The sequence below is a fragment of the Natrix helvetica genome (assembly GCF_964273705.1).
Source record: "Natrix helvetica genome assembly, chromosome: 1".
Taxonomy (NCBI): domain Eukaryota; kingdom Metazoa; phylum Chordata; class Lepidosauria; order Squamata; family Natricidae; genus Natrix; species Natrix helvetica.
In genome coordinates this window covers 244223779-244249157 of record NC_138548.1, presented here as the reverse complement: position 1 = coordinate 244249157, position 25379 = coordinate 244223779, and the positions used below count along the sequence as shown (strand labels likewise).

Below are 25379 nucleotides of genomic sequence, written 5' to 3'. Positions count from 1 at the left end.
TTCCACTCTTGCTCCAGGCTTCTGTACTGTGGAAATGATAGGGCTAATTGGATATGCTAATGCCTGTTATTCTGAATGGTGTTGTCATATGGAAGGATCTAGGCAGGCTTTTATTTGGGATAAGAAACCCCCCCCCTCCTCCTTTTAAAAGTAAACTTTATTGGAGACCTACTGATTTTACACTTCATAGCACCAGCTCCTACACTATTAGAAAACAATGAAGCTCCTGTGTAAGGTGCATGCTATGAGAAAATTAGCTTTCTTCAGGTTGTTTCTTAGCTTTAAATCCAAAGTATAGAATTGAAATGCCCATTTACTGACTTTTATGCCTCATGAATCCAGCATCAATTTAGTTATCAAGAATACTCTGTCAAAACTGTCACACAGGAAAATGTGTATCAGAACAGCCAGATACTGAAAAACTATCCTAGAACAGCAGCAGCCTTCTGCATTATAAATAATTGCACAGAAGGTATTTTTTTAGAAATAGGTGTGCCACTAATACATTGCAGCAGCCTCTGGCAGCTTGCTTGGTTTCTATACTCGGTCAAAGGAGGCACATAGGGACTCTATTCCTCCTCTGTTAAGTCTGACTCACCAACATGAATGCAATTTCTTGTCACCTGTAACTATTGGGCGAGTGCTCAAATACAAAGCTTGCTTTGGCATAATTTTTAACAACACCATTATCATGAGGCATCAGTGTAACCAACTTCTTTAGCTGACCTATATACTGTTCTACAATATCAGTGTACTACTATATTATTTAACCAATAAACCAAGACCACAATAGTAATTGAATTTTAAAGAATTTTAATACAAACTTAATATAAACTATTTCAGTCCCTCTCTTTAACATAAGACATTGACTCAAAATACTTTTATACCTTTTTCAAGTATTGCACAATGTAGGTACAAAATTAATATTTACGATTACATTTTCTTCCATAATATATAGCAAAAAATCTTTAAACTTTTTAACAGAAAATACAATTTGTGTTTCTTTCTTGGAAAAGTTTTCCATACAGTTTGAATTCCACCACTTAAGGAATATTTGTACACTTTTTAGAACTGATGTTTTTTTAAGATGGATTTTATAATTTCAGTAAAAAAAATACAACATGAAGCTGCTGCAGTTGTCACAGATCACTGTAGTAAAAAGATAAAAATGCAATACCATGTTGTAGAAACAATATATACTCTGATATTTTACAAACTTTGTACTAAATTAAATTATACAATTAGAAAAGACCAATAAACCCATTTATTAGTGCCAATTTTTTATGTATAAAAAATCAGCTGTCCTTGCTATATCTTAAATACTGTAAGAGGCCATATCTTGAATATATTTAATGTACAGTCAGTAAAAAATAACTTTGTGCTTGGTTGGCAAATGAAAAAAAGATGCATGTTGTCCTTATCTAACCAAGCTTGAATGTATTCATACTACAAGCTTTTTAGAAAAAAACTCAAGAGGTGAAAAAGTTAACACCCTTGGGTACGTGCATTTCAACTTGTACAATATGATTTGTATTTTTGTTTAGTTAGCCATAACAGGCTGGAATTGCTGGTTAGAGTACTGCATGCTATTTAAACTGAAATTCAAGCCATCCACAAAAGACTTTTCATTTAGACCTCCGTAGGCTGCAAACATATCAAAGGCATTACTGTACTGGAGAGGACTAAGGTTAAGGGGATTGTCTCCAGGGAACAGGTTGTTTGTACTACCTTGGCCCTGCACATTAGGGAAAATGAATTCCTTTGCGTTAGGAGAAAGGGCAGATGTTTTCTGCTGCTGTTGTGATGGTTGTTGCTGTTGTGAAACCTGCTGGCTGTTGAGGCCAAGACCATAGAGAGAGTGCATGGAGGATGAAAGAGCTTTCTGTTTCAGCAGATCGTTGACATTCAAACCAAGATTAGTGGGAGAAGTGCGTGCAACCTTGTTGGTACGGCTGCTGTTCTTCATTTTGGTTGAGCCAAACTTGGTGGCAGCAAACGTGGCAGTGGTGAACGTTAAAGGCTGAGTGGAACGGGGCATGAAGGTTGGGCTCACAGTGGCAGAATGACCAATGGGAGGCGATGGAGAGCTTGATACAGATGATGTGGGGTCGCTAATTGGCATGAATACCTGGGCCTCTGGGTTAAAGCTATTCTTGATTTCTTTATCTAGTTCACATCCATTTTCACTGGAATCATCCACATAAAGCACTTTCACTGGTCCCTTTTCACCAATTTGGTATGAAACCTCAAATGGGTCAATCCAAACACTAAGATCCTGAGGCAGATTGCCACGAACATCATCAATGTCCAAACCACTCTCTTTGGATGCTTGTTCAATGACTGGGTCCACTTTTTCGCCTACATGTATACATCTAAACCCTGATCCTTTATATGGCTTATCTGGATACCAGTGCCCTTCATACTTCTTCTTAAGCAGTCTTTCAAGTTCTTCACCAAAAATGTTCACACGTCGTCTGGGAAGCTTATTGTACAAATATGAGATAATAAAATTGAGTGCTACTTGTATTTCAAGCTGCATAGCTGCTACAGCACAAAATTACAGTCTCTCTTTCAAACCACAACAATCAGGAAAAAAAAGTTCAAAATACCACAGGAAAGCAAAAATTGTTTTGAAAGTGCTGATTTTAGTTGATAATTATTCTTCACCTTGAGTAGTGTTGTTCCTTCATGAGGGGGTAAAAAAAAAGAAAAATCCACATAAGAAAAGTACAAGAGAAAATGAGCAAGGCCTATTAAATTCACACTTTCCCTAAAGCAGGCTACATTTCTTACAGGCAATATCTACACTACTGCTTGGTACTATTTGGTACATAGGCTAATTAGGTTAAATATTCCAAATACAAACTAGTATAAAAAGCACCAATAACATGTCTGAAAGTATAACATTCCAAAACCTGAGTTTTGTTTAATTGTGTCTTTAATGTCTAACTGGAACCATAAAAAGCCTACCAAACATTCTGTAGCAAACCTATTTCTTAGAATTCATAGAATTCAATTGTAATACTTGATATTATTTTCTCTACTTAGATTAAAATAGTCCCTTCTGTTAAAAGCTATCTAATATAGCATTTGCAATATTGCTTCAGCTGAGTCAGAAATGTCATAAATACTATCTTTTGGCAGGTTAAAAAAACCCGTCAGCTTCCAGAATCATTTCTATTATTTAGGTACAAGCATGACATGTATGTTCATTAAAGAGAAAAAAGCAAAGAAGCCACTCTAATTCTACAACAGCTTTTAAAATTACTAAATCAAGACCCCTTGGGAGGATGGGGGGAGGGGGGAGAATCATTCCATAATAGAAACAGTACTCAACCAGAACATAACAATCCTTACAGGAATTTTTTCCCTTCAATTATAAAGCAGTCAAAACAACTTTAATTACAAATTAAAATGAAAAGGTAAATGTGAACCTGCTTGAAAATTATATTGCCAGCTTTTAAATTAATTTCCCTATTTAAGTTCCATCTTTAAGCAACTTATAACAATTAATAGTTGTATTTCCTTTCATATTTTTGTTTTTTTCCACTGCATTGCAACATTAGCTTGAAATCTATCAAGTTTATAAACCAGAGGAAAAAAATTACTTCAAAATGTCTAAAATTTGCAATATTGATTTCAAATCTTCTCAAGACATTTCCTTTCGCCCTCTTTATGTGATAAGAGAACCACCAGCTGATAAGGCAACCTTTAAAACATTTTGCTAGATCAGCAGTGGGTGGGGATAAGGAAAGATCAAGGGCAAACAGAAGATATTTACAAATGACATATGTAAGGTACAGGAGAACTGATTGAGGAAGCTATTTAAAATTATATATGCATTCCTTTAATTTCCTTGCGCTGTAGGAAATATATTGCCTAGGGAGGGTAGAGGCTGTACAGAATGGCACAAAAACTCAAATATTTCAAATGCCTATCTATTTTTAACACAAGCCTTTTTAAAATCAGTTAACCTGGCTAATTACATCAATCATAGTAGTGGTGGTGATAGAGAGCTGGAGAAAAGCAAGTATCTTAAGCAGAGTAATACAGCATTACATAATCAGGCAGTTGAGTCTCATTAGATTTCTGCTCACAGCTCTCCAAGCTCCAGCAGCAGGAGAAAAGTGTTTTCTATAAAGGGGGGGGGGGGAATGATTGGCTAAGGCCTCTCTCTCTCTCTTAAACCAAGCCCAACCAAATCCTCTGCCGTCTCATTGACAATCTATTTTTGCCCTTTATGCCATATGGGACAGGAAGAGACTTCGCAAAAACTGATACAACTGTGGCAATGCTACGGGGGTTATTTAGCTCAGAAGCCCTCTCATCACCACCACAACCCATTCCTATTGTCTGGTTGTTGTTTTTTTAAAAAAACATCTCTTCCCCCGTATAAAAATCGGTCGTCTCCCTACCTCAAGAAACCTCCACCCTGCAAAAACGAGAGAGAGAGAAAGAGAGAGGGAGGGAGGGAGGGGGAGAGAGAGAGGGAGAGGGAGAGAGAGAGATCCCCCCCCCTTTTCCACCGTGTGGCTACAGCGCTACAAACCACTTACACGTACAACAAAAATCGGCCTGTCAGTCAACACCTCCCCCCCCAACCCTCTTCCAGGGGGACAAGCAGCTCAACCCAGGCCGGTTTCCCCCCTCCCGTCGCCCAGTTCTCCTCCGCCCCTCCGCGGAATTGGGAGGGGGACAAACCCTCCAACTGCCCTCGCTGCGCCGCCCCTCCAGCCCCCTCCCACCCCGTGTCTGCTAGGGAGGGGCCGGTCGGCCAGCCCCAGGCACAGAGCCAGCAGGGATCCCGGCGCGGCGCGAGCAGCCGCCTGCCTGCCTAACCGGGACTCTCCTGGTCGAACCTCCCTCTCCCCGCATTCAGCCGGGAAGGGGCTCCGCCCGTCGGTCCGTCCGTCCGCGCCACTCCCTCCTCCTCCTCCTCCTCTTGCAGGGTTGTGTCAACACCCTCCGCCGCTGCCCTGTCAGCCCTTCTGCCCACACCCCGCTCGCCGCCACAGCCTGCTGCTTCGCTCCCTGGGCGCGCCGTCCCTCTCCCCACACGAATGGCCGTAGGGGCCGAGCGCCCCCTCCCCCGAAATCCGCCAGCCCTCCCTCCCCCCCGTCCGCCTCAGCGCCGGTCGCCCCCCCCCCCCGGAGTGCGAACGACACTCACCCGGGTGAGCGGAGCAGGTGGCGTGACTGGTAGTGCAACAATTCCGGCGAGAGTCCCGAGGGGTGCGGAGGGCACGGAGGGGGCTCAAGAGCGAAGCCCCATTCCCCGAAAGGAGGCTCAGGAGAGGGGGGAAAAAAGGTGGATGGCGCTGCTCGCCTCCGACCCGAGAAATGCGCGCACCCCGCTCGGCAGCTGCTCGACGCCTTCTTGTAAGCGCCCGAGTGCTCCTCCGGCCCCTATATATCGCCTCCCACGCCCCGCCCCGTTGGGCCCCGCGTGGTTACGCCCACCCGCTCCACGCCCACCATTTAGCCTAGCCCCACCCATTAGCCTACCAATCGGTCGCCCTCGGTTTCAACCGCTACTGCCGATAGGGCCTTTCCGCCTGCCAATAAGGCCGCAATCCCTGAGTTCTCCTCCCCTCTCCCTCCCTCCAATCCTTGTCTTCTTTTCTCGTCCGCCCTCTGCGCTGGTTTATTCTGTCTTAGTTCTCTTTAGGGGTGGTTTACATATATATATAGAAAGATAGATAGATAGCTATATAGTATATATAGTCAGGTATTGTGTATTTTTCTGTTGTCCAGATGGCTTTATTATAAAAAGCCTTACCCACCACAAAACTCTCCTGACATGGGAAGAATGCGATTCTCTGTATGTTTCACTAAAGGGTTAGGTAACCAGGAGAAAGATACATTATCTGCCCCCTCCCCTCCCCTCCCCGCCTTGCATCTGAGCAGAAATGTTTCTCCCCTCCTTCTGCATCGCTCTCCCAGCTTTCGTGAGACCCGGATTCTTAAGGATTTCCTTTCTCGGTGTTGACAGCTGTTTCCAGCTTCTGTTTATTTCACTCCGTTCTCCAGCCACGGCCATCTCCACCTTCCCTATAGTTGTGGGTGCTCATCCTGTATCATATTAGCTTCCCCTCACCCTCCCCATCTTCAGCGTATGTGTGTGTGTTCGCTGCTGCTCCTCCTCCTCCTCAACGCCATCTTGCTTTAGGTGCCACCGCTTTCCCTCTACTCGCCCTTCCTCTCCGGGGCCAACGAGCCTCTAAGTAGTTAATCCCCTCCTCCAGCCCTGACGTCAACTCGCGGACGTCACGCCTCTTGGCACCTTCTGCCGCCCTCTAGAAAGAGAAAACTACGCATCCCATGACGCCCTTGGCCTTGACGTCACGGAGGAAAGCGTGTCTGGATCCAATCGCCGTCTCCGGCTCTTGACAATAAAGCAACATTTGTTCAACGACGTACAATGTGTGTATGAAGGGGAGGGGAGGGACGAGGAGGGACGTTCTTTTGTATGCTTTCACTTGTTTTCCGTCTTACCTGGCGAGATTGTTTAGGAAAGGGGTAATTTTCCATTTCTTTATACTTCACACTACCTCGGAGGATTTTTTTTAAAGAGCTTGTTTCACAGGTCAAAGAAAGCGATGTCACTCCTGAATCCGTCTCTGCAACTCATGCTACCGAACAGGCAATTTAATTGCTAAGGTGCCAATGCTATAATTTAAAAATGGAATGGAATAGAATAGAATAGAATTCTTTATTGGCCAAGTGTGATTGGACACACAAGGAATTTGTCTATGGTGCGTATGCTCTCAGGGTACATAAAAAGACGAGATACATTAGTCAAGAATCATAAGGTACAATTCTATAGGAAACTATTTTTTTTAAAAAAATGGGGGTTTGATTGGGTCCGTAATGGCCTTTATATTTCGATGTAAAACACAATTCCCGTGTAGCTCATCATGCAGACTTTCTGTTACGGTTTACCTTCTAATTAATATCGATATATATATATCGATATATAATCTAAGTAGACCTTATAGCGCTGCGATCTGTCCACACTCGCCTGCCACGTATCTTTAGCAAAGCATCTTTAAGTACGAGGGTCCTGCTGCTCCCGGATATCCCCTTTCTAAGCGTCGACCCTCGGCGGGGTCTGTTCATAAAACAGCAAGAATAGTTAGGTTTGGAAAAAAGAGAGGACGCAGCCAAGAATATGGAGGAGGGGGGGGCGGCAAAAAAAAAAGCTCCCTTCTCTTTCCTGCCCGCTGCAGCAAAAAGAGACAAAGGGCGATGTGGCACTGGGTGGGAAAAGGGGGGAAGGAAGGAAGGAAGGAGGGGGGGCTCCGCTCCCTAGCAGCGGCGAGCCCACACAGGACCCGATTGTCGTCCCGTCCCCGTTCTTCTCTCGACATTGGCTCCCGAGCCTGCCAGTCACCCTTGTCCCACTCCGAGGTGAAACGCTTGGTTTACCCCGCTGTTAATTACAATTAATTAAAATTAAGATTAAAAAAAAACAGGAGGAAAAATATAAATATAAAGGAGGGGGGAAGTCAAGAGCCAGAGACGGATGGAAAGAAGGAGTCCGAGTAGACCCAGGAGAAGGCTGAGTAACGGGGAGGGGGGGAGGGAAGTAGAAAGAATCACCATTAGGTTGAAAAAAAATGCTGCTCCAAAGGTGCAACCGAGACGTGTGTGTGTGTTTGTGTATTGCGAGGTCCGTCTTCTGAGGCGGCTGCCGGTGCCAGCCGGATCCTCGCGGTTTCTTTGCCAGCTTCACCCGGGAGAGAGATCTCTGCCATCTTCGTAGGAAAGACAGGAGGGAGGGCTTGCCTTGTTCCTTTCCCAAAGGTGGTTGCGTGCCCGAAAAGCGGGCGGGGGGCGCTGAATAGAGAGGCTGCGCGACGGCCGAGCCATCCCCCTCCTTTAAAAGCCCCGTCCTGCGAAAGGGGGGGGGTGTACAGAATTGAGCCTCCTCCGTTTGATGTCATCATATTGGCACCGTGGATGGCGCGGGGCCCCTTTAAACGTCCCTTTTAATATTCCCAGTAAGGAGGATTTTTTTAAAAAAAAAGACCTGAAACGTAATTTTGTATATAAGCCGAATAAAAAGACAAGTCTTCTTTGCTGTTAAATTCCATTCGAACTAAAAATATCCACGGACAGGGACGATAACCGGTTACCTCCTGCGTCCCCTTTGAAGTCATCATCACTCGATTAGGATTTGGTTTCTAGGGAAAGTGCGTCAAAGAAAAAAAAAGGGGGGGGGAATCCGCGGGAGGGGCGGGGTCAAGCAAGAACTATCGCCTCGTTTAGCTTCCTCGGGGGTCGCCTTTAAAGAGCTCACCGCGTCCTGGATTGGCCGGCTCGAATTGGGAACTGTTCTGCCCCCTGCGGGGTCAGGTGCACTGCAGATTCGACGTGGTTTGTTCCCAGGTGAGTGTATACAGCGCCTGGTTTATGGTTTGGAACCCATTGGACAGAGAGATAAAGCCTAGCCTAGAACTAATTCTGTAACTTATGAAAAAGGACTTGGAATAGCAAAGACTTCACCTGGATATGGCACAGACCAACATAGGTGTAAATCTTGTTGGAAAAAATGTCCTTCTGGGTTCAGTTCCAAGTGGGGGGAAAAGACACTGGAAACATGGAGGCTGCTTGGAAGATGGTTTAATGGTGGACAGGATCACATGGTTTGAGCTCCTGAACAGAAAAGAGGGATCACATGTTTCCAGATGTTGGGTGAAGAAGAAAAGAGGCAAGAGTTGCCGAAAGACCCTGGTTTTATGCCCTCTGGCCTTTGAACCTGAACTTATATTCTGACTCCCATGGGACCATGCAGGGGCAACTCTGTAGGCTATGTTTTGAGAACATTGCTTCTTCCCAGGTGCCCTGTGGTGAGATGGGTAAAGGGCTAATACTATCATGCCTTAATCCCATCACCCTGGAACTGAAGGGGGGAGGTCTTTGTTATGTAGCATAGACTGGCTCAGGCCTTTTAATGGCCCATTGACAAAAGTGGGGCTATTAAGAGTGAGTGTGTTTCCTGCCTAAAAACATGTTTCTCCATTTCTTATCCAGGGAAATATAATATTCTGCCTTTTCAATATTTCCCAGGATATTTCATTTTTCTAGGAGGGGGTGGATGCTAACTTCCTACAATCTAAAACCATGAGTCTAAAGCAGTGATGGTGAACCTTTTAGACACCGAGTGCCAGAATTGCATGAGTGCACATGCCCAAACTGAAAGGTGTGCATGTGCACAAATGCAGATATGCACAGGCACATGCGCGGACATGCATGCATGTGTAGCAGAGACCAGCTGGCTGGCGGGAGGGGGAGCATCCCAACACCGCCAGCGCGGCAAGAGGTGAGATCTTTTTCTTTCGTGAACTTCTGTTTTGTGGTTTTCAGGGAAACAGAAGCTCTCAAAAGACATGCCACAGAGATCTGACCTAGGACGATGGCGTGCATGCCAGCAGAGAGGGCTGTGCATGCCACCTCTGGCATGCATGCCATATGTTCGCCATCACGGGCCTAAAGTGTTCTGCAGAGAATGAACATAAAAATCCAATGCATAGTCCTTGATCAAGAATTATAGTACGTTTCTGGGGAATATACAAAAGGGACATGTAGTCGGATCTGTGCTGGTTTCCTCAGTAAGGCATATAAAGAGGTGCTCTGCTTAGGAATGTGGTAAGAGTCCCATAACCCAAACTGGTCCAGTGTTTCTGAAGAACCGGTTGAGTTAAGATGTTACTGATAAGAATTATATATATACATTGCTTATATGTAAATTGGTTGCACACATATTGATGTTGTAGTTTAACTGAGATTTGCTAAACCCTTACGCTAAGTGATAAACCATTGTTTGCAAGCCATAAGGGGTTCAGGCAAGATGAAACAAGCCACTTGATGACTTAGGATATTGTTGGAATGTTATGGGAAGTCACTCATATATTCCTTGCATGCATAAAAAAGTTTTAACTCATACAGACAAGGGAAAGTCATTCCTATACACTAAATCACTTAAAATCCTTAGAGAGTGAATGTGGTAGCAGTATAATAATTAACATTTAAACACTTTTTTTCTGCATTTACCTAAATTGGATATGGATGCTTCACAATATCGTCAGGTTTTATTAATTTTAATGATACAGGTTTGAGCACCAGAAACTGCAAAAGGGCCGGAGAATAGTGTGCGGTCAGCGGGTTACTTACCCTTGCATTCCATCACTTTTGTTTACTAGTTTGCTAGATAAGGCTAGATTAAAACAATGTGCAAGATCAAACATTAAGAAACCACATTTGTACCATATTTGAATGCAGCCAGATGCATCACAGAAGGATTATTTTAGATGTATTTCACATCCAGAATTATTTTTAGATACTGTTCTATGGTATCATGCTTTTATAAATGTTTGTGTAAAATTAACTGTTGTCTAATAAATTGGGGAATTGTCATTGTTCAAACTAATGAATGCATGAAATATTCTTATTACTTAAAAAACATAATTTTAATTGTAAAGAGTAATGTGAATAATTGTTATAAGCATGTTATAGGTTGGAATAAAAAGAGAAAAATAATTGGAAAAAATCAACTAGCAACAGAATTTCAGAATATTTATTTGTTCTGAAGAACGCTTACACTTTTATCTCAGCATAACAGATAATTCTATATAAACAAGAGTTTTGATAATCCGGCAGGTCAAATGGTTTGGTGGGGATTCTTTCACTGTATTTTGGGTAAATGCGTTTGATATGGAATATTTTTGTGTATTTACATGGACATGGTATTAGTTTTTAAATTAAACATCAAGGTATTTTTAATATGAGAATGCATTGTCTATATCCAAACTTGTATTACTCCCCATAAATAAAGTAACATTGGAAAATCCTGGTTTACATTTACTGTTATGATTTCAGTAACTCCAAGGCAAGCTCCCATTTTAAGGATCAATTAAAAAGTCATTATTTCTTTAAGATAATGCTGTTTTTAAAGACACTGTTTAATTAACATTATATAAACAGTAAGTAAACACATACATAAATAATAATCTTATAATGTATTTTAATCTTTGTATGGAAGAGGGGCCATCAGTATTTTTGAGGGGCTAGGCTTCCCGTTATGAAAAAGTATATTATTAATGGAAAAATGGAAAATACTTTTCAGCTTCAAGAGTTTTATCAATATGTTGTACAATCATACTTAACATTTTTGTGCACTATTTCATTCTTGTTTAGGATGGAGGCTTAATCATGCTTAAAAATAGACCAATTGAAATCAGTGACACTTAAATAATGTATCATGGCAAACTGAATCAATCTAATTTGGAATTTGTTTTTAAATAAAATGTTTGCATGAACAGGTAAGCCAAGATTCTTGCAAATTACTGAAAATATGCCATTTATTTGCCCCTGCAAATATTCATCGGTGATGAAATTCATGGGTGAATGACAAAACAAAGTAAAAAAAATGCCTCTCTTTGGATCCAGGCTCTTATATTTATTGAACAAGGTTTACAAGTTATTCCAATTGAATCTGACTCCAAGCAGTATTATTGTTATTACCAATTTATTCAGAATTTGAGAATAAACTCTGCTTTATTATTGTGGCTTGTAAAGGTAGCAAGAATGTAGAAGCTCTGATTCTAATAGCACCTTACACACCCAATGTATGTTTCTTTAGCCGTTTTTTCCAAATAGGAAGAAGCACGCAATATCAAAAAGAATACATTTATTAGCATCTAATGTAGTCACAATAAACTGAGATTTACAATCGTTTAGTAGGTTTGTTGCAAACATGACTAAGTCTAGATTCAGCCCATTAATTGCTGTGTGTAATCATTAGGGCCATCCTTCTTTTAGCAGTAAGGACTATTTTGTTTTAAATGCCGCATTTGCAATTACCACAGGTGTGTCAACAATAAAGAAGTTCCAGTAGCAGCATTTCACATAGTCATCAAGGTTGAGTTAACATCAGAGTTATTTCATTGGTTATACCTAATTCTATAATTCCAGAGTAGTCACCATCATCATAGGAAGGATAATTGTATCTCAGTATATGTTCAAGTAAGCAAGGCAATTTGCCATCATTGCTTTTTTTTTTCTTTTACTATGAATGACTCCTTTCATAGTTGCATTTTTCTTCTTTCCCTTGGAATATGAATTACTTTGTCAGGTTTCTGCACACCACAATTGTTGTAGGGCTCTAAGAAGGGTGTCGATCCTTCTGTTCATAAATCACAGTTACTAACTGTGGGAGGATTCAATATTCATTTGGCAGGTTTTTTTTTTCTTTTTCCTAATCTGTCAAGAAGAACAGGCAAAATCCTGATGGTCCTCTCAAATGTGTCGCTCGCTTGCCACGGAAGAGAGAGAGAGGGTGGGAAATTGCAGAAAATCCCCAATCCATTTTCTGAATTGGAATCAAGAGGGGTCTTGACCTTCTGTTTGCCCCCTCAGCTCCAGTCAGCACATACAATTATATGTGCAAAATACATATTTGTTGGCTTCTTGAGGGGGGGGGAGAAGTGCTCACAAAGTGATGATTTTCAGTTTCCCCAGGGCATCCTGCAATTATAAAACTTACTTGGAGGAATAACAGCAACAATTAAGCACTGCTAGTAACCATTTAGGGCCGCGGTGGCTAAGACGCTGAGCTTGTCGATCAGAAAGCTCGGCAGTTCAGCAGTTCGAATCCCTAGCGCTGCGTAACTGAGTGAGTTCTCATTACTTGTCCCAGCTTCTGCCAACCTAGCAGTTCGGAAGTCTGTAAAAATGCAAGTAGAAAAATAGGGACCACCTTTGGTGAAAAGGTAACAGCGTTCTGTGCGCCTTTGGTCTTTAGTCATGCTGGCCACATGTCCACAGAGAAGTCTTCAGACAGCACTGGCTCTTCAGCTTTGAAATGGAGATGAGCACCGCCCCCTAGAGTTGGGAACAACTAGCACATATGTGCGAGGAGAACCATTACCTTACCTTACCTTACTAGTAACCATTGTTTTTTTCCATGCCATGGTTGTATCATCCTGGTTATGATTTTAATGGCCAGAATACTGTTGTCTGTCGTAGGCCTTGGTGCTTTACAGTGCTGTTTTAACTTGAGGAGATATACTCTCCCATTAATCAGGAGGACCCTGGTAGCCCTTCTTCAGACAAATGCATTCTAATGAATGGCACAAGCTTTCATGAGCCAGTGCTATGGTTCCCAAAAGCTTATACCTGATATATGCTGTTAATAAGCCATAATAAGATACAATTAATTAGCCTGAAAGGGACTGTCCAAGCTATCTGATGTTTGGTTACCATAGATTATCCCAGCTCTTGTCCTATAATATATTCCTCTAAACAATGTCAGTGTATAAAGGTGTATGTGAAGTACAGAAAATTGGCAGGGTTCCCCCCCCCCCACCTCTGTCTCACAGCAGAGCCTAGAGTCACAAATTCAAATATTCATTTACATAATGCATAATTAACTTACAGATGGTTCTGCTGCTGAAGGAGATAATTACTGGCTTAGGCAGCCTTAAAGGGAATTTGTCAAATTAACTGAGGAAGGGTCAATCAATGGCTCATTTATTTTGTTTAAAATATTTCTATGCTACCTTACTCTTAAAGCAATTCTTCTACATAAACAAAGGGAGTGAGAATGTAAAACAAAGTCATAAAGGATTATAAAGGTGTAAACAATAACCTACTAATAGAAAAACTAAGTAAAAATAAATTAAAATTTTTTTATTGCACACTAACAGATGAGCAGTAAAAGAGCCAATTTATTTTCTCATGGAAGACATTTCTATACATGGAATTCCAATACAGAAAAAGCTTGCTGTGGATTCTTATAAATCTCACATCAAGTGATAGTGGGACATCAAACTCTTCAAGGACAAATACAACATATAAGTAGACTTATAGGGGGGTCAGAGTCCTTGAGATTCCACAGTAACAAACCATTTCAGACTATATAGGTAAGGACTAGCTCTTGCAATAAAACCAAAAAATGATTTGGCAGCTAGTGCAATTGTCTCAACATTGGTGTTATGTGAACTGTAAAATATGTTCCAGACAGCAATCAGGATACACCAGAATGGATTCTGAACACTCTTCAGGAGCAGCCCCAAATAATGAATTTTGCAGTAGTCAAAGTAATGGAGACCAAGGAATAGTAACTCTAGCTAGAATTCCTTCAAGGAAATTACCATATATTTCAAATATGTATAAAAGTCTCCCTAGTCAGACACGAGAATCCAGATGGTAAGTGCATGCCTCAAATTGTGCATATGCAAAAACAATGCAGATCTGTTTAGAAAAGCTATGCAATATTTCCATTCCTACATTTGATTGTTTTCTGACCAACAAAATGCTGCCTTACCTGCATGAGTTTGAATTTCTTAATATATACTCATTCTAGAAGTAATTCCAAACGTTTTTTTTCAATATATTGAAAAGGATACAGTTGAAGTTCAATCATGATAACTTCAAAACTGTTAAATGCAGATACCGAAAAACAGAAGATAAATTAGAGATGCAAAGTACCCTATAAGAGCAGCCACCAATCTTTTGGGCACCAGGGACCAGTTCAGTGGTGGGATTCAATTTTTTTTTTTTACTGGTTCTGTGGGCATGGCATGGCATGGTGGGCGTGGCTGGTGGGTGTGGCAGGTTACTACAAAGTCCCCATTCCCTCCCTATCAGCTGGGACTCGGGAGGCAGAGAATAGATGGGGGCAGGGCCAGTCAGAGATGGTATTTACCAGTTCTCCGAACTACTCAAAATTTCCACTACCGGTTCTCCAAAACTGGTTAGAACCTACTGAATACCACCTCTGGACCAGCTCCATGGAGAGAGATTCTTCCACGGACCAGAGAGTGTGTGGTTTGGCATGCTGCCTGCATCCTGCGGATGGAGTTTCGCTTGTTTGCATGGACCAGTTGCTCGCATGCTGTGGATCAGTGCCAGTCCCCAGACCAGGGGTTGGAAACCCCTGGCCTGTAAAGTCAATAGCTAAAGTGCCAGAGGGTGAGTTATAATCCCAAGTATCATTTATTTATTTATTACATTTTTAAAAATATCCATTGGCAATAGTTATCTTCTGAAGTTGATCAGTCAAACAGAACTTGGCCTAGAACTAATCAGTCCTAAATTGGCAAATTATCTTAGGAAGTTACTGTGATTGACTCTATCCTGAGACTTTGAGTTATTCAGCAGAATCCAGTCTTATTTTCTGGCACTGATTGTCCATACAGGTGACCAAAGTTTTACCTGCTTCCAAACTAAGTAAGTCTGGCTTAGAATTGTCTAAACAAGTTTCCTGTTGGAAAACCTGCATAACAAATAACTTCAGAATCTTTTTTAAAATATAAGATTGGAGACAGATCAAAAATTATTGAAAAGGTTGGGATCTGTCATAGGCCTTTCCTCACAATCACAACTTTGTCTTTTAGGTACATGGATACATCATCACTGGGGACAAAATATTGACTTGACCGGATCACAAGAAGCAGGCCTCTGAATACACATTGCTACAGATAGCAGCAGTTCACAAACAACAGGGAAAAGCTGTTTGCTTTTAGGTTTTATTTAAAGTTTTTAAAAAAGAAAGATAAAAACTATGCAAACCAATATGCAGTATGGAAAAAAAAGAAACCAAAGAGAAAGCTAAAAGTGCAAGAAAGGGGGAAAAGAAAAATAGAAAAAAGATACCTAGTAGCTTCCAATGTTCTTTGCAGCAATTATAAATAGAATTATAAATTTACCTCTTACTCTATAGTTACAACATATATTCCTTCTTTGTATAATCTATCCTCGGGGTCCCCAAATTTGGTAACTTTAAGACTTGTGGACTTCAATTTTCAGAATTCCACAAGGAGTTGAAGTCCATAAGTCTTAAAGTTGCCAAGTTAGAAGACCTCTGATCTATCCTAATCAAAACCATAAATTATGATTTTATCTTTTTCTCACCAAACAAAATCTGTTAGGGTTTTTTTAGTCAGCAATAAATGAAAATATTGTCTTTCTTTGGTCAAAGAAGTTGATTTAAGCATCTCAGCAAGTCCCATCACCTTTACCAATCATTCCTCTACTGAGTCTTTTCCAACTCTGTAGATACAATGATCTCACTGCAGTTAAGAACACTTAATATATAAGGTGTAAAATCATAATGTTACCCTCCGGCTGCAGGTGTGAGATTCTTTTTTTCCAGGAAGACGTTGTACTGACATGTGAGATCTCAAACTTTATCAATATGCAGTCAGCTCATGATCCAAATGGAGCTCCTCTGTTTTTAATTATTGCATGGCAAGAGAAGATCAGCATACGTGTCAAGTCCTGTCACCGTAGCTCATTCCACTTGCATTGTGCCAAATGCAAGCAGAGCGATGTATTGTTCCACTGAGCCAGATGGAACAAAGAGCTTTCGAAAGCAACAGTATTAAAATTGGAGCATTGATTCATCGTCTCGTAACCCAATCCTAAATATTGTTCTCTGTGCACCACTTCCAACTCCTAGTAATTCATTCAGTGAGAAGGTCCACTCACAGTTCCCCACCCACCCGAGGTATACTTGATTTAAAAAAACTAACCATCTTTATACTGCCTGAGGATAAGTATTAGTGCTATTATATTATTCATATATTTGCTTTCAAAAGTTAGGTACCGGTGTTCAAACTATTAGTTTCAAAGTACAATGATACAAAGTACAACATGACATCTTTCTGCAAATGTGAATACATATTATTTATATACAGTTGTTTACAATTTTAAAAACTGAATATGGAGGGTGCAAATATTTGGGAACCTTTTCAGTTTGCATGTTGTAACACTTCGTCTAATAGAAATAATACCTCCAAATCTTTCTTAAAGCCAGCTAACAGCAATTCTCTTCTTTGTTTATGGATTCCCCTCCCCCCACCCCAACTCTTCCTTTCAGAAGTCTTCTAACTTAGCTACATCCTTAGATCTCTTTACGTGTGTGACCTTCCCACAGTTTTTCAGTCATATTCAACTAAGTAAAAATATATCCGGGAAATGAATATCCCACAGTCAGTGACAACACTGAAACTGAAAAGAGAATGGATATTCCTGCAAGAGAACAATCTGGAATGCATTTCAACTATGAATCAATCTTTACATACCTGAAATTTGAAAGTTATTGAAAATCTGTGGGGAGATTTCAAACATGCAGTGCACACAAGAATATATACTTCTGAACTAGGAAAGTGTGTGGGAAGGTAAATTCCACACACAAAAATTGAGAGACTTTATTTGTTACTGGAAGCACAGAGAAGCTGTTATTTTTGTTAAAGAAGGTGTTAGCAGTTGTGACTGAAAGGGTGTCCACATTGTTTCACCTTTCATATTTATCATTTTGTTATTCTGAATTTGTAAACAACTGCACATGTACAGAAAACTTTTGTATTAAATATGGTACTATTAAAGGTTGTGTCATGTTTTAGATATTTATTGACATGTAAAGTCAGATACTGTATGGGAGCTTAAACTTTTGAGATGGCATGCCTGTACTTTTTGCATCTTAGAAGAATTCTTCTTCCAAGCTTCCACAATTGCTTTTTTTAACTTAATGGAAATTACGACAAAATACCTCTGTATTTAAAAAGAGTTTTAAAGATACTGGGACCTGAGAATGAAGGCAGAAATAACCAACAAGCAATTAAGATGACACATTTTTTAAAAATCACTATTATTAGGTTTCAACAAAAATAACCTATTTCAGAGCTGTTGTGAAGATGGCATGATACTTGGCCTGGAGAACTGAGGGATTGGAATTAGGTATGTTCTCTGACTATAAATTGACAACTAAGGATTGTGATCCTAAAGTGCTAACAAATGGCCACAAAATGAAATGGAAACAAAATTTCCTTATATCTTAGGGAAAAAATGGAAGGCAGCTGCTGTTGTCAAGAGTGCCTCTTCGGCAAAAGGAAAGCTTAAGAATCTACAATTCGTTGCAGATTCATTTTTTGCATGGCCAAACTCCACAGAATGAATAAACAAACCTTCCACCATTTTCATACCGCTTTCTTTTTTTGGCCATTTGTATTTAACAGTTTACTTCTGGTTGCTGTTGTTGCTTTACTTTTCTTATCCTGTTGGATAAACCGTCTACTCATTGGTGAGTGAGTACACACAGGCAGAGAGTACATGGTTTGCCTGGAAAAGGGCTCAGGGTTCGTTCTCCCTCTTTTATCAGTTGGAAGAATCCGATAGGTGACAGTTGAGATCTGCTTAAGGTCTCAGCTCCTACTTGCTTGAGCAGACAGAATAGGACTAGCTACCTAGATAAGGGACCTGAGGTTGAACAGAGTAGCTTTCCTCAGGGAAGACTATAGTTTAGGGGTTTTAAGCTCATGTTTTCAACCTGGAGATTTCTAGTTCAGGTCCAAATGTCTCTAGAAAGAATATGGCCCACTGTACTTTACAACACCGTTGAACCACCAGCGGCCCAGGCAAATGATTCAGGCTACATATTACGGTAGGTACAAGTTTTTTTGTAGTGTAAGACGCACCTTTTCCCCCAGAGGTGGCTTGCTAATCTTTTTACTACCGGTTTGGACGCACTCACAATGCTTCTGCGCAGAAGTCTCCTGGAGCCTCCTACTGCCGCTACTACCGGTTCGGCCAATCAGGAAATGATCCAGGAAATGCGACACATAGAGGCCGAAACCTTTTTAAAATTTGTTTTCCTCCTGTAAATCTAGGTGCATTTTATAACCCAGTGCATCTTATAGCCCAAAAGATATGGTACTTTTCTTCGTTCCAATCCTTAACGTGGGGGGAGGGGGGGAACAGGTTCCTAGGTTGGATCTGCTTTTCAGGGCAATTTTAACCACGTAGGGGTGATACACAATTTAAAAACAACAGGCAAGATGTTTTACCCACACATATGTAAAATCAGATGTATAAAACTGTTGTTTAAAAAATCCCAACAAGCTTGCTTTGGGGCTATAGATACGGTGCCAATAGGAGGCCTAATCTAAAGATTAAACATAAATAAGTGAGAGTAAATGGCAAGGACTAAAAGAAGATAATTAGGAAGGAGCAAGACAACAGCTTTAGGAGAAAAAGGCTCAGGAACACAAAGAATCTTAAAAGGAGGAGACTCTTAAAAGAAGCCAGATAATAAAAGTAAGTCATACAAAGCAAGAGCAGGTCTGATAAAGTAAAATTAAGTTGAAGAGAGGCGATAAATGAGCAGAAATACAAGACATGAAAGCCACGCAAGCAACAAGACTGAGGAATGAAATAACTGCTCCTACCTTGCTGAGTTGCTCCTGGCAAGGTAGTGTAAAATATTAGAAAGCTGAGGCATTAGGAATGCTTTACAAATACTAGGAAGTAACAATAAAAAACACATTTCATTAATAATAGGTATCCCTAACATATCACAAGACTTTGCATAGGAATTACAAGTGTAGCTTTGCCTACTTCATATTTTATTGGCAGGACCAAAACCAGATTAAAGGTAGACAACTATGACCAAGAACAGAAAAATCAAACAGGAAAGGCTCTATTGGTTGTGTGAACTGTGAAATATTCAAGGTAAAAAGCAAACGTGTATAGATGAGCTGTGTGAAAGGACATCAGTTAATGGAAATTGAGAAGAGGTGTGTGTGTGTGTGAGGTGGGGGTGGGGGAATGAATTACATCTCAGTGGATTTAGGGTGGAAAGGCTGAGCTGTGATGGAGTGTGTATGTTTCGTAACAGTGAAGTCCTATCTGCTGGATGCATTCAAATGTTTTATCATCTCAAAGCTGATTATCCCTGTAAGCCTTAGCTATTTACCATACATTAAATCACTTATTAATTGGCATCATTCCACCTGTATTTATTTTTCTAATAATGTAACTACTGTTTACACATGTCTAAGCCCATGAACATGCATTCATGTTGCTATAATCATGGCGATTTAGAATAAAGGCAGCCTTCCTAACCTGATGATCACTGCTATATTTGTGCTGGACTAGATTCTCACCATTCCCAGTCTTCAAAGCAGTGGATGTTCCAGTTAGAAATAAAAGAAAATCTCACCCTACATTTCTGGATAATTTCTTTCGAGAAAAGCTGGAGAAAAGATACTTGTCTTTCAGACTGTAAGAAACCGAGGTATGCTTCCTCCATTTTTGTTGCCCAGATGCTTAGTAATAACTTCTAGCTGTAGTTCTAACCCGTGCCAATCTTTAAAAAAACCCACACACATCCCAGAGAACATCATGATAGGCAATTGAGGCACCTCCTACTTGATAGGGCACAAAAGCTGGCATCTATCTAACTTTCCCCAAAGGGTATTGCAAATTTAAATCATGACAATCTGGGAGGAAGGACTTTACAAAGTTGCCAAGGTGCCATCCCCTCTTCAGTTAATTGTAATAATGGAGAAATTATGGCATCAAGTTTAAGCTGGCTCTGCAGAGAGGATGAAGAACCTAGAGCCAAGAGGTGGAGTAAAAAATGCAAAAAATGGAGATAGAACTACCTCCAACTTGGCATGTTCGAGCACATCTATTGAGAAACCAGAAACTGTATGTTTCCTGTTGAGTCTGAAATAAGTTAGTGCAGCAGCTAAATAAAGAATGCATCACGGAATCACACATGTATGTGACTAATCTGGAAGCAGAACAAATATCACATATGGCGATGCCCAGAGGTTCCTAACACTAACTCAGGATAGGATCTATGAAATCTACCCTGGGCCCTCTTCTTTATGTGAGAAACTGAGATAGCAATATTTTGTTTAAACCAGTTGCTGCTTAGTATCCGGTTTCCCTGAAAATAAGATCTCCCCGGATAATAAGCCCAATCGGGCTTTTGAGTGCATGAGCTCAAATAATCCCTCCCCCGAAAATAAGCCCTCCATGAAAATATTGCAACATAGCAGCAGCCATGAGGTGACCACGCTCGCTGCCTCCTGCACTTCAAAAATAATAAGACCTCCCCGAAAATAAGCCCTCCCCAAAAATATTGCAACACAGCAGCAGCCATGAGGTGACCATGCTCACCGCCTCCTGCACCTCAAAAATAATAAGACCTCCATGAAAATAAGGCCAAGTGCTTATTTCGGGGGTCAAAAGAAAATAAGACCCTGACTTATTTTCGGGGAAGCATGGTAGGTATATGTTAGATAATACAGTTCGCTATCCTCTATGCTTAGAAGATGAGCATAGGGAACACATCTTAACTGTGGGAGAAACTGGTGCTAGAGAAGCCATGTTTTTGAAGATAGTTTTTGGTCCGTAAAAAACTAAGTTCAACCATTGTGCTTTTGTGACAATTTGTTTATTATCAGTTTTAAATTAAATGTTTCCTAGCTAAATCTTCTGGAGGAAGCAACGACAGAGAGTGGTTCTTTTTGGTCCTTTGTCCACTTTGTAGAAAGGTATTCATTCTAACCAACTACTGCTTGTTTTATATTCTCTTAAGCAAAAACCCAATTTGGGGATTTTGGAGCCTTATCTATCTGTTCTTGACTAGCCAGAAAACCATATGGCATGACATTTGTTATACCCACTGCCGAGACCTATCTTGCCTCTATTTCAAATCACTGCAACCACCCGACTTCCTTCCAAGCTAACAGAGCTGAACAGATTTTATACATATTGAGATGTCTTTGAGCGGCAATGAACCAAGGGAAAATATTACTTTAATACCACTCTAGTTTAGAGATGATTTATGGATGTCTGATTCATGGTTGGGATCAAGATGAAGGCAATGTCATTGGGACGCACAACAGAAAAAGGAACTGCCAGGGCACGTCTTTGCTACTTTTAAGTGCAAGTAAAAACTCCAGAAGTTATCCAATTACTCTTGTACAAATATGACAGTAAGGAAGTCAGGCTTTCTATTATCTCAATAATGGCTGGGTAAAATTCAAAGAAATTGTGTCAATTCTGGAAAAAATGGACCAAGTCAGTTTCAGTAGAAAACTCGATGGAATGAGGTTGTATGTATGATTTTAATATCTAGAACATTTTGTTTTAAATGATGAAATAACAATTGGAGTGGAACAATTGATGTATAATGATGCTATACATATGAACCCCAATACCTAGAATATTTTGTGTAAAATGAAGGAATAACAATCATAGTGGAACAATGACTATACAATGATAATAATGTATTTATGCTTATTCAATGGATAATTTGTGATTTAATATACAATTGTAAGTGGTGAGAATGCTAAAATGCATTGTACTGAACTATGTGTGAAAAATGTGACTGTCCAAAACATCTGTCATAAAAATAATTCACTTGGTGTATGGGTGTACTAGTTAATATCAAGCAAAGGATGGGGACAGGAAGGAATTGAGGTGAGATGAACTTTGCTTCTATTTTAAAAGAAGTGTTTTATACAACAATGTAAAACACTGTAAAAAAAACTCAGGAGAAGAGTAAAATGTAGAAAACTAAAAAAAGAGCATGAGATAAGAAAATATAGTACTATTTTATATATGCACTTTTTGCTCTTTTGTGTATTTTGCTTGGTTTGTATTGATTTTTTATCCCTGTATTTTACACTTCAATAAAATTACAACTGGATAAATTAGTACTGAGTCACTCTGTGGTGAGGATCTGTGGTAAAATATTTTAACTTTTTTTCAGGTTCTGCCCTCCCCAAACATGTCAGAAGAAAGCTTTCTATTTATTTGTCTGTGTTCTGAACAAACTGATTGTCTACCTTTAGTGTTATAGTTCTGTTTGCTGCTTTTCGGAATGAGATGCTAAAAAACCACCCATTATTCAACTTTGAAAGCCTTTCTTTTCCTACAAACGTATTTTGATCAATGTGTCCTTAATCTCTTATCTGTGATTTCATTATTTATCTTGACTCTGGTAATTCTGTTCGATGCAGCCTAAATCTAGCAGCTTGAAGCTTATCTGCTTTCATTGACTTTCTTAGTTGCTAATGAAAAAACTAAGGCTATGGTCCTGTACAGGCCTGTTTGTGAATAAATTGTTTGGAATTGTGTGGTATAGTAAATAGACTATGCAGTTGCACTGCTTACATTTATTTATTCCCAATAATAAATCATTTCTGGGTATGGTACATCAAAAGACATCTGACAGCCTTCGTTCATTCTATACGTACTCGAATCTCTATTCCAAGGATCTTATATACACAGTTACTTTGATAGCTGCTGATACCATAGTAATGACATCTCTCATGATACAAGATGGGAGGAATTTAAACATCCAGAAGTGCAAGAAAAAGAGAGAAGCTAAAATGGCTTCACCAAGTGAAACTCATAAACTTACATTTTGCTGGGAAACCATTTTTCTTTTATATGGTCCAGTAGCATTCATCCAAAATGGCCCATGAATAAAAACATCCTATCCATAAAGGGGCTTTAAATAGATTCGGATAAATATAAGTCTAGTCTATACAAGTGTATTGACATAGGGCAGGGGTCAGCAATCTGTGGCATTGGAGCCGCATGTGGCTCTTTCCTCCCTCTGCTGCGGCTCCGTCACCGGTCAGCACCACAATTTTGAGAGGAGCTTCGGGGGGGGGGGGGAGAAGATTCTATGGCAAGGGGAGGGTTTTCCAGTCGTCTCCACAATTGATAGGGCTTTCGGTTATGACAGGTAGAGGAAAAAGTACGTCGTGCTAGGAGGAGACTCTATGGTGGGGAAACTGAACTTCCAGTCAGCTCCAGAATTGAACAGGGGGCTTCCGGTTAGGACCTTTGTGGCTCCCGGTGTTTTCTGCGGGAAACGGGTCCAAATGGCTCTTTGAGTGTTTAAGTTTGCCGACCCCTGACATAGGGGTCACACAGAAGTGATCATTAATATAGCTAAAAAATAAAGTATAATGAAAATTCTGTTCTACACCTTATGAGAAAAAAAGGAGCAGGTTTTTAACTATGAATTTGCCTTAAAATTCCAATTATAAGCTTGCCCTTATTGGGCATAAGATATTCTATGCCTTTATTATTATTTAGTGAACAAAACTTTTCTATTCCATTCCAATGTTATAATTAAAACTTCAGAACAAACTGGGACAAATTCAGGCCTTTTAATAAGCTACCAAAAGCAACTTAGAATTAGCCTGTTGTAGTGGTTAAAGCCCCAGATTAGAAACCAGGCGCCCAAGAGTTCCAGTTATACCTTACACACAAGCCAGCTGGGTGACCTTGTGCCAGTTACTTTCTCTCAGTCCCAGGAAGGAGGCAATGGCAAACTATTTCCAAAAAACCTTTGTCAAGAAAACTCCAGGGATTGTCCAGGCAGTTGCCAAGAGTCAATACTGATTCAAAGGTACACACGCACACCAGAGCAAGTTGGGCTTCATTGTGGTCAAATTACCTAGACGCATAAAAGAGACCAGCTTTGACCATGCTGCCTTGCTGTCAGGGGTGAAATCCAGCAGGTTCTGACAGGTTCTAGAGAACCGGTAGTGGAAATTTTGAGTAGTTCGGAGAACCGGCAAATGCCACCTCTGGCTGGCCCCAGAGTGGGGAGGGAACGGGGATTTTGCAGTAACCTTCCGCTGCCACGCCCACAGAACCGGTAGTAGAAAAAAATCGAATTTCACCACTGCTTGCCATAACTGCCTTTCTTGGTTTTTCTGATTCTCACATCACCACCATCTTCCAGGTTTGGCTACCTTAGATTCCGCAACACAGAGGTCAGCCCTGTCCATTGGAAAGACGGCAGTCCTTCGATCTTTTGCAGCCGCTCAAGCAGCTCATTGGCAGGAATGTTTCAATGTCAGAATCCACAAGGATTGTCCTCTGAAGGGCACAACAGGCTGATTAAAACCCACGCATGCAAGTTTTTGTATAACTTTTTTTTAAAAAAAACCAAAGCACCTATGGGCAATTATTTGTTGTAATGAACAAATTTTTCTACTTTCTTGAAACATTTTTTGTGTTTGGGGAGTATTAGAGAGCGTCTGAAATTTTTCACCAGGCATTAATTTGAACAGCTTTAAATATTATGACTATGTGCCTGAGGCTTGGGACAGGCAACTTTGATGAAATTAAAGATAAACAAAAAGGACTCAAACCTCAGATTCAGCTGACTCTAGCAATTAGGCATGCTAGCCCTCCAACCTTTAACCTCTCCCTGGAGGCATTTTTGAGTATAGCATAAACCTGGGTGGAGAAGGATAACCGTGACCGATGTATACTGGGGGTGGGGGGAAGGGGCGCCTACAATCATTAACTAGGAAGCAGCCCACAACTTGATGCAAGCAGTTGTCAGAGAAATCAGTGTTTGCTTGACCTACCTTAGAGACCGGTGATAGGCATTTGTCATCCTGACACCGGAGATGCCTACTTTGCAGGCTCTCTCACTCATTTTAGCTGTACTTTATTCCCACAAAACTGTGTAAAGGGTTGTGATTTGATTACTTATTATTTAAAGCCTAAGCATACACTTTTGCCAAAAAAAAAAAAAGCCACCA

The 25379-nt window shown here is 40.5% G+C and overlaps 1 protein-coding gene and 1 long non-coding RNA gene across 3 annotated transcripts; one reads left to right on the top strand and one right to left on the bottom strand.

The window, feature by feature from the left end:
* Window positions 1-796: 796 nt before the first annotated feature.
* TOB1 (transducer of ERBB2, 1) lies at window positions 797-6200 on the bottom strand. 2 transcript variants are annotated; one of them, XM_081937097.1, is made up of 2 exons: window positions 6098-6200; window positions 797-2684 (listed from the first exon to the last, which is right to left on the bottom strand). In XM_081937097.1, exon 2 carries the CDS (start codon window positions 2537-2539, stop codon window positions 1541-1543), a length of 999 nt encoding a protein of 332 aa, XP_081793223.1. In that variant the 5' UTR covers window positions 2540-2684; window positions 6098-6200; the 3' UTR covers window positions 797-1540. The 2 variants fall into 2 exon arrangements, with proteins under 2 accessions (XP_081793223.1, XP_081793222.1); XM_081937096.1 differs by lacking the exon at window positions 6098-6200 and adding an exon at window positions 5171-5385.
* Window positions 6201-8095: 1895 nt separating this feature from the next.
* Window positions 8096-23003, top strand: LOC309384647. The gene is made up of 4 exons (XR_014174087.1): window positions 8096-8391; window positions 18370-18448; window positions 19420-19515; window positions 22574-23003. It is a non-coding gene; the product is annotated as an uncharacterized lncRNA (long non-coding RNA).
* Window positions 23004-25379: the final 2376 nt, after the last annotated feature.

Bases quoted from the DNA above. Each gene is read 5' to 3' on its own strand.
- TOB1 (XM_081937097.1), bottom strand. From the start codon at position 2,539: ATGCAGCTTGAAATACAAGTAGCACTCAATTTTATTATCTCATATTTG.